The sequence below is a fragment of the Papaver somniferum genome, unplaced genomic scaffold, assembly GCF_003573695.1.
Source record: "Papaver somniferum cultivar HN1 unplaced genomic scaffold, ASM357369v1 unplaced-scaffold_132, whole genome shotgun sequence".
NCBI classification, from domain to species: domain Eukaryota; kingdom Viridiplantae; phylum Streptophyta; class Magnoliopsida; order Ranunculales; family Papaveraceae; genus Papaver; species Papaver somniferum.
Genome location: NW_020622381.1, coordinates 16,390,430 through 16,402,961, shown reverse-complemented (window position 1 = coordinate 16,402,961; position 12,532 = coordinate 16,390,430). Strand labels below are relative to the sequence as shown.

The following is a 12,532-nucleotide window of genomic DNA, read 5'->3' as shown; positions in this document are numbered from 1 at the left end:
TTTTGATGTATTTACGGTTCCTTAGAAGATTACCATTACCAATCGTAGCTGTGTTACGGTTCATTTAGGATTATAGTTACCAACCGTAACTGTGTTACGTTTTGTTTCTCCTTTGTCGTTACCAAGCGTACCTCTATATATGTTTTCGTCTTGTTGCTTCGTTTACACTAGTGTGATTATATTTTTGTCCAGGTCGTGGATGTACCTCCCCTAATTGATGAACAACCTCTAGCAAATGAACTTCTCATCGAAGATTCTAGCTTTCACTATTTAACCGAGGAGACATGGGAGGAAAAAGATGATGCAAAGCATTGGGCTAGAGAACGAGGACAGTTGATTATGTGTATCATAGTTTGTAATGGTTTCACTGATGACAACACCTTTCAAATGGTTTGAGAGTGTAATGGACAACATAAAAGTCACACAAAAAAAGGTACCGTGCATGAAGCAAAGACAAAGAGGAGGAATACTACTTTCACTAAGAAGAGCCGATGCCCTTTCAAGCTTCAATTTAGAAGGAACGCGACAAAAAGGTGGTTTTTGGAGAAAGTTGTATGCGGTAGTCATAACCACCCTATACCGGAGAGTTTGCCAACACACCCTTATGTTGTTTGGATTATGCATGTTCCTTATTTGGTATTGTAAGATCTTTTGTTGAAGAACTTTGATTACACCATTACTACGGATGCATGTAGTCAAGCTATTTGCCAAACCTTGGGCTCTCTCTTTCTATTCACATATCAAAAAGAGTGTTAAGAGATTATTTCATAATATATATTAATCTTAAAATCCAAAGTCATGAGGATAACAAAATTACGTACCGACATGAAATATAGCTTCTTCCAAGTCATACCAAATAGACCATTTTTCTCTTCGGTCTCCTCGACCTCCTTCCTTTGTGATATAGCCTTTTGAATATATGGATGGGCCTACGGATTATTATTGATCACATGAGGATGACCAAAATGATATTACCAATCCATGTAATCATCAGAGGCTTCTTTCGTGTTGTAACAAGCTCTTGCCTCTCCCGCTGCGAATTAGTATCTTTCTTGATGGTAGTTGTTCCAAGCATCAACCGTCGGAGTTGGGCGGTAGTTGAGTACAATGGTGGGGCCTTTTGTCTCGGATCCTTGCTTGGATAATATGGAGTTTTCCTTGATAACCCTTTCTTGAATATGACCAATTTTACGTAGAGTTCGACGAGGATTGGTCATAACGTAACATGTGGAATGATACAATGGTCTCTTGTAGCTTGCGGTCTCTGTGAACTAACGAACATCAACTCCATTTTGGATCCTAAAATAAGGGTCAAAGATAAAATCTTCAACAGTGAAAGCATCTATTTCGTGCCTCACTCGAATGAGCTTATCCTCTTTGTTCCTTTGTTGTCTACCAGTGAACTTGAACTTCTTTCCAGTATGGCCATAATCATGTTCTTCCCATTCAGTAGGAGGTCTTAGGCTCGCAAAGTGGTCAATAACCCATGCCTAGCAAAAAAAATTAATTTAAACAATTGGCATATGACTAAAAATATAACAAACTATCATATAATAAAAATGTAACCAAACTTATCATTAGAAGCGCAACATTCCCGACAATTTCAGTAGATCCAACCCTCGAGGCCTTTCTTAGGCTGTCAAGTAAATATGCAAGGGTGGCAGTGGCCCACGAATAATTTTTGATGTTGTCCAAATTATTCAACAATTGGAGGTAATGAACATTCACCCTATTTCCCGAGTTATCGGGAAAGAATACGGTCCCAAGAGAATACAACAAATACGTTGTGGATGTACGCCTAACTCTTGTTTCATCCATCACCTCGCCTGCACTTTCCTTTAAGAGCGTTCGTCTAAACTTTGTCTTCAGATTCTTTAACAAAAGCTTTCTGATGATAGGTTGTTTATGTGGTTCACTTGGGTCATAACCAGCAGCCAACCGAAACTCCATCTCGGTTTCGTCTCTCTCCACCCAAGTGTTTCTTGAACAAGGATGTAAAGGTCAGTCCAAGACATGTTGTTGTCGAAACCTTCTGCCACAGATTTTCCTTCGACTTCTAAGTCAAGAATTTGCTTCACATCGTCCGGTGTTATTGTCATCTCTCCAAATGGAAGATAAAACGTATCGGTTTCAATCCAATATGTTTCCCTGAAGGCAGAGACCACAACACTATCATACTCTCTGATTGGGTATGAAGAATTCCAGGCCTAATCCTGTACTAACCACTAGATTGCGAACCGAAGCACATTCTTCACTTAATGGCCAATGTTTAGCCCTTTGACGCTTGACCAATTTGTTCGCCCTTGCTTGGTCCCAAAAGAACAAATATAAAAAAATATAAACATATTTTGATGAACTGAAATAAACAAACAAAATGAATCAAAATAAGTTATAAACTCAATGTTTTAAGAAAAGTAAGAAAAATCATATCATAGTCTCACAGACTTTTGCAGCCCGGGAACCGGCATAACCAAATAAGATTGAAGACTTATCTGGGGCCTCTCCCCAAGGTCTTTTATTCTTCTTCGGTGGCAACAACTCCTTGCCTTCAGGAATATGCATACCTTTCGATGCAGGATCCTTTCTCGGCTTCTTTTTTTTCACTAGAGGTGCAGCTACAACAACCTCTTTTCCCTTGGCATTTTCTGCCTCTTCATCATTTTCTTCCTCTTCCTTCTCTTCATCATTTTCTTCCTCTTCCTCCTCTTCATCATTTGGTTCCTCTTCCTCCTCTTCATCATCATCGGATTCTTTAGATTCTTCTTCATCTTCATCATCATTAGATTCTTCCGCTACAATTTCATTTTCGTTGCCTTCACGGTTAGTTTCGACTCCGACCTCTTCTTGATCATTAGGTTCCACTCCTTTTAAATCAACTCCAGATTGAGCTACAGGTGGTTCTCTCAACCTAATTTCAAATTTATTCTTCCTCTTCTCATTCTTGTGGATACCTCTATTATCTACCTTAAATGCTTGTCACCGCGAGGGGTGGGCGTATGATCAATTGGGGTTAAGTTATTTCCTCTCTTATTCTTCACCCTATAAGGATTCCTACACAAGCATTACAATTGATTGATTTACTAAGGGTAGAAGAAACAATATAGAAAACAAAAAACAAAAACAATTTGGTGAGCATGCTTATTTACGGTTTGAAAGTGACGAATTACAGTTGGTAACTAAGGAATCGAGACCAACCGTAACTAACTTACGGTTGGTGTGTCAACTTCACTTTTGAACCGTAAATCATTATCTGATAAATTCTTAAGACACAGGATGATTTACGGTTGGTTTGGTTGTTCGAGTTACAAATCGTAACTGAGTGACGGTTCGTAATTCAATTATCGACATCAACTGTAACCCTATTTACGGTTGAAAATAAAAACGTAACTGAACTGAGTTACGGTTGATAAATGTGATGCAAATATAAATCGTAAAACTACTTTTAAACATGCAGGAAGAGTTACGGTTCGTAATTCAATTATCGACATCAACCGTAACCCTATTTACGGTTGAAAATAAAAACGTAACTGAACATATTTCTCAAAACTAAGAACTTACGGTTGGTATTTGAGTTAAAACCAACCGTATCATCAACCCAATCTACAGTTAGGACTCGTATTTGAGTCGTTACCAACCGTAACTCACATACAACCAGAAATTTGAATTTCAATTTTGATACAAAACCCTAATTTTTTATACAAAACTAACTTAAATCCAACACAATAAACAAAACCCTAACTGGGTTTTTCGAAACATACCTCATATAAGTCATTCCAGTTGATTTTGACGGTTGAGGAGTTTCAAATTGATGTTCTTGACCTATTGGAGGATGTGGTTGATTAGAACGGCTACAATCTTCGTCAACCTTCTTCTTCGGCATCTCTAATATAGTTTTCAATCAACGATTATCAATTTTTCAAATCGCCGATTAATCGAGGACGAGGAAAATTTCAGTTTTAATGGAGGTTACGGTTGATGGGAGGAGGAGAAGAGAAGATGAAAAAAAAAACTGATTTGGTTTTTTCAGATTCATTAGGTTTAAAAATAGGGGAGTACAATTAAGTCTTTTTAACTAAAAAAGTAAGGGTAAATTAGTCCATTTAAGGTGAAAAGGGTAATCTAGTCATTTTGCTATACCAATAGAATACCCCTTAACCAACTAGAGGGACATTATTATCATGTTTCAGTACCTCTAATAAATCCTTCAGCCCCTATAACGGGTTTCACAGTAAATCACTAGTTTAATTGAAAACGGACAAAAGAAAGAAAGTAAAACTGATAAAACAGCCTGGTTGACAAATCTCATTAATCCATGACCACATTTCTACCTCACAAGGTTTACTTCTGTTGTCTACCATCTGGAATTGCAATCAGAACTACAGGCTTGGAGGGTCTAATAAAAGGAACATCACATCGAAAATATCCCTTCCTCTCCAGTTGTATTATCTCTCCTTGCTTCAGATTACGAATGTTGGAATCTCCAATCGCTGGAATCTCCTTCTTTGTGCAAGGATTTAGCACATCGATGAAATCTTCATTTTCTTCTAGCTGCAATAACCATAACCATAATAAAAAGTATATCAATCATCACCACATAGTAAATTCAACCAACATTAAAAAGAAACCAAATAACAACACATGTACCTTCTTCTTTGTGATGAGATAGTCCAACTCGACCAATGACAGATTCACGAGCTCGTCCATTTCAGCTAGCCACGTAAGTTTCAGCTTGGTGGTCTTAACAGATCCCTCAAGGTGAAGAACTCCAGTCATGTTTGTGACAATCCCGTCTTGATCCTTCTCTATTTCTTTGATAATTGCATTTCCCCAATCCATCAGTGTGATTTCCTCACCTACTGTTCTAAGGGAAGCATCAGCATTGTCCAACCAAATTCTCTTTGCGTACGTTGTGGCTTTGGTACCAGCGCCTTCAAACTTCTTATGCCGAGGTAATATACGGACAAATGGTTTTTCAGGTCCATCAATCAGGGTCAGCATCACACGGCGTTCTTCAAGGACAGCAGTGTGTCTTGCACAAACAGGATCAATTATTTTCTTGTTAATTGTCCAGAGTTTGTCCCACTCCATGAGATTGAGATTTTTCGATGCTCCCTACACCAAGAATTTAAAATATGAAGCAAATATTAACCTTTGGAAAATAATGTGATATAACTATTAGTATTAACATTCAGTCTCTATCCCCCATATATGGCAATCTCAGTATAATTCATGGAAAACAAACTCTACCAAACACAAGTTCAAAAATCTTAGTGAAAAATGCTCTTACCTGTTCAAGAATGAATTGAATTAATGCCTCAATTTTCAAGCCTCGACGTACGATTCCTTGCACAGTAGGGAAACGAGGATCATCCCATCCGTCAACCTTACCATTTACAACAAACCAAAGAAGTTTACGCTTGCTAAGAAGCGTATACACCATATTCAACCTGCTAAACTCATAAATTTGAACCCCCCGTAGTCCCATGTCCCCAAGAATTCTGTAATACAGTGCATTGCGATCATGATACTCACTAGAACGGAGTGCATGTGTAATACCTTCAATTGCATCGACAAATGGACATGCAAAATCATATGTTGGGTATATCTTATACTTGTTACCAATACGATGGTGAGGAACTGGATTGCAACGGTAATAAACAGGATCTCGGAGTGCCTTATTTGGATCCTGCATATCTAACTTACCCCGAAGACAGCACTGGAGACCCCTCTCTGACCCTGCGATCATTTCCTTCCATAATTCCATATTTTTCTCTGGGGTATTACTCCTAGATTGTGATTCAATTCCATCCATCCTTTCTATCTTCATCTGCTCTCGTGGGGTATCATCAATGTATGCCTTACCTTCACGTATCAACTTCTCAGCCATGTCCATCAACTGAGGGAAGTAGTCAGATGTGTAGGTAACAACATCACATTTGATACCCAGGGTCTTGATGTCAATCAGTAGACTTTCCACAAACTCATTGCTCTCTTTGGAAGGATTTGTGTCATCAAAACGGATAATTATTCGACCATTATATCTCTGTGCAAAGTATAAGTTGAGGAGTGCTGCTTTCGCGTGCCCAATGTGAAGAAACCCGCTGGGCTCTGGGGCAAATCGTAAGCATACTTCTCCAACTTTAGCATCAGGAAGGTCCACTTCAATAGTAGCCCGACTAACAGCTTTCCCCTTATCGTTTGTCTCTGTATTTGTCGCCTTAACATTCTGTTCTGTTTCCTTTGCCTTGATCACAGCTGGTTTCCCTACCCCTCGTTTCCCAACATATGCTGATAAAACCTCATCAAGCAACTCCTTAAACTCTTCTGCTATCGAATTGAACCAGCGAATTAAATTCGTGTACTTCTTTGCCGACTTCCTTAAACTCTCCCATCTTTGTCCACTGCCTGTAATTGACAACAAAATAGACTATAAAGATAAACATATCATATCACTTAAAAAAAAAAAACTGTAACCAAATAATAAACCTGGGTATGAATTGTTCACCTGCAAGACCTGACCAAATTGCAATATCTGCAACTGACAAATTATGATCAACCAAGAAAGTCCGCACAGACAGATGACTATCCACATGCTTGCATGCATTCTCAAATTCAGAACCTACTGATAAGACACAGCTATACTCTAACCACTCGTCAATCTGAAACACAAGAGACCAAAAGCAATTGGAAACATCAACTAATGTCAACAATCTGTATTCTGGAAATCAAAAGAAAATTCTACGCAACAAAGTAGTATTACCTGGCCAGATTCCAATGCATTTTGTCCATAAAAGTTAGGTAACGATGATACACGACCAAGATAACGTAACAGTACATTAGTCCCTTGCAATTTCAATCTGAAACACCATATAAGGTGAAGAAGAATCACTATTAAGTATGGAAAGCTGATCCAGCAATTGCTATAATAACGAACTGATAATTACCAAAGAAGAGCTAAAACATGCGAGATTAGTATATGTCAATTATGTATAGCCTGAGAATCAATCCTAACATTCAATTAACCCAATCAACCATAACCAGATTAAATATGGAGTATTTAATGGATACCCAAGATGAGAAAGATAGCTATACATTTCCTTTTCAAAACCTAAAACGCTATTCAACTGTCTCCATAAATACTAGATCTATGCAATTCAGAAACCAGGATATTAGGTTATCGACAGTAGGATAATGTTTGTACGTTCTGAGCAATTTCATACAGATAACAATAGAAAACCCTAATTAAATCACGTGAAGGCGTATACTACAATCAAGACAAAGATGTAGTAAAAACAGAAGAAGAGTTGAGATTTACCCAGAAGAAGAGAAGACGAAACATGGATTAGAACCAGAAGGAAGACTTGAATCCGCTAAGACAGCAACGTTAGATATTTTTGCAGCAGCGATGACTGAAAGTGGTGGATTATCAGCTGGGAACAGTAACTTCATCTTCTCCTCCTTCATCTCTTCAAAATCCTAAAACCCTAATCAAAGTTAGCCGCTAGTTATAGAAACGTGAACAAGATACTTGTAGAGTTGAGACGAAGAAAAGATCCAACGAAAGAGGGGTAACCAATTGGAGGCGCCCATAGCAAAAACATGGAGAAGAAAGAAAAAAGCAAACGGCAAATTAATAAATTGACCAGCTTCCATCCATATATTTAATAAGCCGGCCAAAAAATTTAAAACTTTTATAAACTGGCCTTTCCGTTAAGTTTTTCACCTGATCCCACCAAAATGGTCCAACAAGCGGACTTAGTCAATTTTTGTGCTGAAATTACTATCATATCCTAAATCGAGAGATGTGTAAATCTCATTCATTCATTCATTGTTCCAGTTCCCTTAAAATGAGATGAAAAGAAAGAACAGCAGTTGCTGCTATTATTACCCCAAACCAGATCGAGGAACCGACAGAGAATTGAGAGAAGAGTAAGTGAAGTCGATCGGGTCTGGTGGTCTCTAGACTTCCGATTTAAGCTTGGGTTGTTGTTAGTTCGAGAAAAAAGTAAAGAATTGTTGTTTCTGCTGTCGAATCGATCTCATATCTTGGGGGAATCGAAGGATTTGATGGAGAGATTCTGAATATGGGGATTCGATGCTCTAGTGAATCAAGATTAAGAAGAAGATTGAGGTCATGATGATGAATATGGTCACGGGTTTGGGAAGAAGCTCTGCTGCAATTCTTATAAAAAGAAGAACAGATGGGATGATGTTGATTTGAGATTATGAAACGAATTAAATCCAGAGACGAATTAAAAGAGATGAATTGAGGGCTTTTGAAGAATTTAGAGATGGGTTCTTGTTGGTTTCGAGTAAGGGTTCATAATTGTTCATTTCTTAGATGATTTTTTTTTTCAATTAAGATAGGTTAATTCGGGAGACGTAGACAAATTTTGGGTAATCATTCATTGGATTTCTGTTCAATTTGGTTTGATTTCAATGATTTGCTAGCGTTCCATGGAAATGAAAAATTACAGGAGAAGAACAGAAGAAGAAGATGAGTGCTTTTCTCTAACACGGCCGAGTCGCGGAATGACTAGGTTATAAAAGGTCTAAAATACCCTTGACTCGTGTTAACTTAACTGCCATTACTGTTTTTTTTTTAAAACGGGACGGAAAAATTCTATCTCGGCTATTTTATAAAAAGATTCAAAAAAACGGCCACTTTCTTAATTATGTGTCGAAAAGGTGGCCACTTTATTAAAAAGCCCAAAAGCAAAACCATAGAAAAAGCAAAACCATAGAAAAAAGAAAACTTATCGGAGGGGCGCTCACGGTAAGTAAACAACATAAATTTATTTCACTCGGGCTTAACCCGACGGCTATATAAAGGCCTGGCCAGCATATGCAAGCCTATTTTTCAAGGGGGTCTAGGACCTAGGTATCAAGAATCCATACCAATTTAACATAGCTCTCCTAACCAAACTAGCCAGTCGTCTCATTTCAGACCAAGATCAATTTTGGGCTCAACTTCTCAAAGCAAAATACTTCCCAAACTCTCATTCTCTGGAATTCTCTAGGTTTTCTAAATTATCATGGATTTGGATTAGCATAAAAAAAAGGCTGGAGCTCATTAAAGGTAATTTTGTCTGGTAAGTAAAAAATGGAGCTTTTATAAAAAATTGGGAAGACAAATGGGTGCCTAATACATATATTATTCAAAAACCCATTAATATTCAAGACCATGTTTCGCAGAGGGTAAATGAGTTGATAACTCCTGAAGATATTTGGCATCAAGACATGCTCAATACCTACTTCGAACCAAATATAAAAGCTAAGATTCTAGCAATTTCTCCGAAAAGACAAGAACAAGACAAAATAAGATGGTAGCATCATCCCTCGGGAATCTTCTCGGCAAAAAATGTGTATAACTTTCTCATAAATCAAAACCAAGAAGACAATAGCCTAAATACCTTTCTATGGCAAAAATTATGGAAGATACAAGTAATTTCGAGAATCAAATTATTTGTCTGGAAATTAGCTCAAAAAGCCCTCCCAACGAATTCAAGACTCGGAGCTCATAATACAGACATAAACACAGAGTGTCCAATGTGCGATTCACATGAGCAAGAATCAGAACAACACTTATTTAGGTTTTGCTCATTTGCAAGAGTCATTTGGTTTGGTATCTCTCTTGAAGCAGTGAATACGAGAATTGGTTCGGACTCCATAGTTAATTGGATAAATGAGTGGATCGCGGATCAAGAATTCATACAATGGTCAGATAAAATCGCAACTATATCTTGGCTTATTTGGAAGTATAGATGTTCGGTGCTTTTCAAAAAAATCATTCCAAATCCGAACCAACTCATAGAGCAAATCAATAAATTCCTGCACCAGAATTCTCAAGGAAAGATCCAACAAAAAATGAAGAACAGAGAAAGAAATATCCCCAAGGGAAAATCGTCTGACTTAAAGTCGGACTGGATAATCTTTATTGATGCGGATTTTAAAAAAGAAGATTCAACGATGGGATATGCCTTTCTACTTTACTCAGTGGACAACGAATCTTTCGTGCATATTGCAACGGGATCGGAGTGGACCTCCTCAGCTTTTCATGCAAAATCAAAAGCCTTGTTAAAAGTCTCCTCATGGTTAAGTGAAAATATATTATCTAGTATCTCGATAGAAATGGACTGCAAAACACTGGCGGAAACGATCAACAAGACATGCAAAGATTCTCCTTGGAACGCAGATAATACCATTCAGGAAACTATCTCAATACTGGAAAATCTTCCACAGGCTCATGTAAAGTATATAAACAGGAAATATAACTATGCAACGGATTACATTGTTAAATAAGCTCGGATAAAGCATCTTAGGCACATGTTTTCCAATATTTAGCAAAGAGTTTCAAAATCTAGTGTTATTTTCAATATTTTTGTCAAAAATTAGATTATATATCTCTTGTACTCTGTTATTTGATTAATAGAATTTGCATTTTCATTAAAAAAAAATTTTGTAACTTTTTATTCTTTTTTGGTATGAATATTTCGTGACTAAATACAACCCAACCTAAAATTAAATATCACCGTTGTAAATAATTCCTTTTTGGTATGAATATTTTGTGACTGAACACAACCCAACCTAAAATTAAATATAACTGTTGTAAAATATCATGAACATTCATTGACGTGTGTAAATAATATTCTCCACTTTCCATCATCCTCTTACAATTTTAGTTATTAAACCTTTTGAATTAAAAGACGATATTGATTTGATTATGAATCATTAACTAATTATCTACCCTGGATACATTTTCAGTAATTTAGCCCCATTATAGACAAAGAGGAAAAGTTAGGTTCTTGTACAAGATCATCTGATTGTTATCTCCAAAAAAAAAATTTAGCAATCTTTGGATGTGTTGATTATAACTTGGTTGATTTTCAAATTTGATTTCATTTTGTTGCACTAATTAAATACGATTTCATTTTATTGCACTAATTAAATACTCCCTCCGTCCCACTATTAAGTGACCTACTTTATAACTAAATTCAGTTATAAAGTAGGTCACTTAATAGTGGGACGGAGGTAGTATCATTATGGGTAATTGCTCCCCTGAAAAGATGAGTGTACCAAATACACCACAATCTTTTTGGATCAACCTATTTATACACACCTTGTATAATATTTTCGATCTATTAAAGATTAAAGACTATCTTAAACAACGTGATCAATCGTGCGAGTGCAAATACTTTAATTATAATATAAGGACAATTGTAATGAGGAAACAAAACAGAGCACACACCAAAATTTTGTTAACGAGGAAAACTATAATCTTGTAGAAAAATCTCGGGACCTAGTCCAGTTTTGAATACTCAATGAATTAAGACGCTACAAAAAGTAAACCTGAAATTTCGTATAGACGAGACCAAGCAATCTAAGATCCTAGTTACTCAGCTTCAGCAATATTCTTGTTTTGATAACATCTAGCAGAACCTAAGTTCTCAATAGACGTTACAATACTAGATATCCTAGCAGAACAGATGTTCTCTTTAAGACAAGATCTACTAGATCTTCTTAATGTTTGAAAAAAACTTTTGTTACCAATCTTTCAACTGGTAAGACAAGATTCTTTTGGATCGTATTCCAAATTGTAAAGGATCAAAATTGTTTGATAAACAAACTCACTTTTAATCACAATACCGAAATATATATGATAAAAGCACAGTTACAAATCTTTAGTTTTTAAGATCTGTTACCATATACGGAGCTCCTAGGTTACGCGATCTAACAAGACAATGACTACCGAAATAATCAATCTTAATTACAAGGTTTATGATAAAATCACAAATACCTTGTAGATCTCTAAAGGCTTATGTTTACTGAAATAAACAACCTTTTTATCCTGGAAAATCAAGTCACAGAAAATTATGTCAAGATCAAAAACACAAGAACAGAGTCTTCAAATCTTCAAAATCTCCAATCTTCGATTTAATATTTAAAGTAACAACCTGCAAAAATAAACTTGATTCCTCTATTGATTTGTCGCACATAAGAGTCTTTTAACAACGACAAATCAATAGATCTATCTTAAATCTATAATTACTTAAATATGTAGAAATGTTAAAGATTTTATCTAGTTTGAGTGTCCTTATATCAAAAGAGAAAGAACCTTGAATAAACAAACTAGGTGCAATCAAAGATACAACAACCGTTAGTCAATCAAATCAAAAATTAATATAATAATGTATATTTTAGTTTCCCACCAACGGTACTAATAGAGCTTCTCGATCCCACATAAGACTTTAAATGAGTGGACGTAAACTATTGCCTAATTAGGGTAATTTCCTCTCTGATATAGTATTACAAGTAAAACTAGTAGTCAGCTCCACCGAAAACAACAAAGATGAAGTTTGCACGTCTAAAGATCGAGTTTGTAATTTGAACAAACTTCCATATTTATAGACTAAGGTAGTCTTGGTTCCAAGTAATTACCAAATTCCAAAAATTCTCAATGAGATGCAATACAAACATATTTTCGGTTTTGTTAAATTACAACTAATATCTATAATATACCTTGTGTATCAAG

The 12,532-nt window shown here is 36.3% G+C and overlaps 1 protein-coding gene across 1 annotated transcript; it reads right to left on the bottom strand.

The window, feature by feature from the left end:
• Positions 1-4,081: 4,081 nt before the first annotated feature.
• On the bottom strand, positions 4,082-7,528 carry LOC113333042 (glutamate--tRNA ligase, cytoplasmic-like). The gene is made up of 6 exons (XM_026579532.1): positions 7,316-7,528; positions 6,761-6,857; positions 6,506-6,659; positions 5,288-6,405; positions 4,645-5,112; positions 4,082-4,548 (listed from the first exon to the last, which is right to left on the bottom strand). The coding sequence occupies exons 1-6, from the start codon at positions 7,462-7,464 to the stop codon at positions 4,339-4,341; spliced, it is 2,196 nt and encodes a 731-aa protein (XP_026435317.1). The 5' UTR covers positions 7,465-7,528; the 3' UTR covers positions 4,082-4,338.
• Between the last annotated feature and the right edge of the window lie 5,004 nt (positions 7,529-12,532).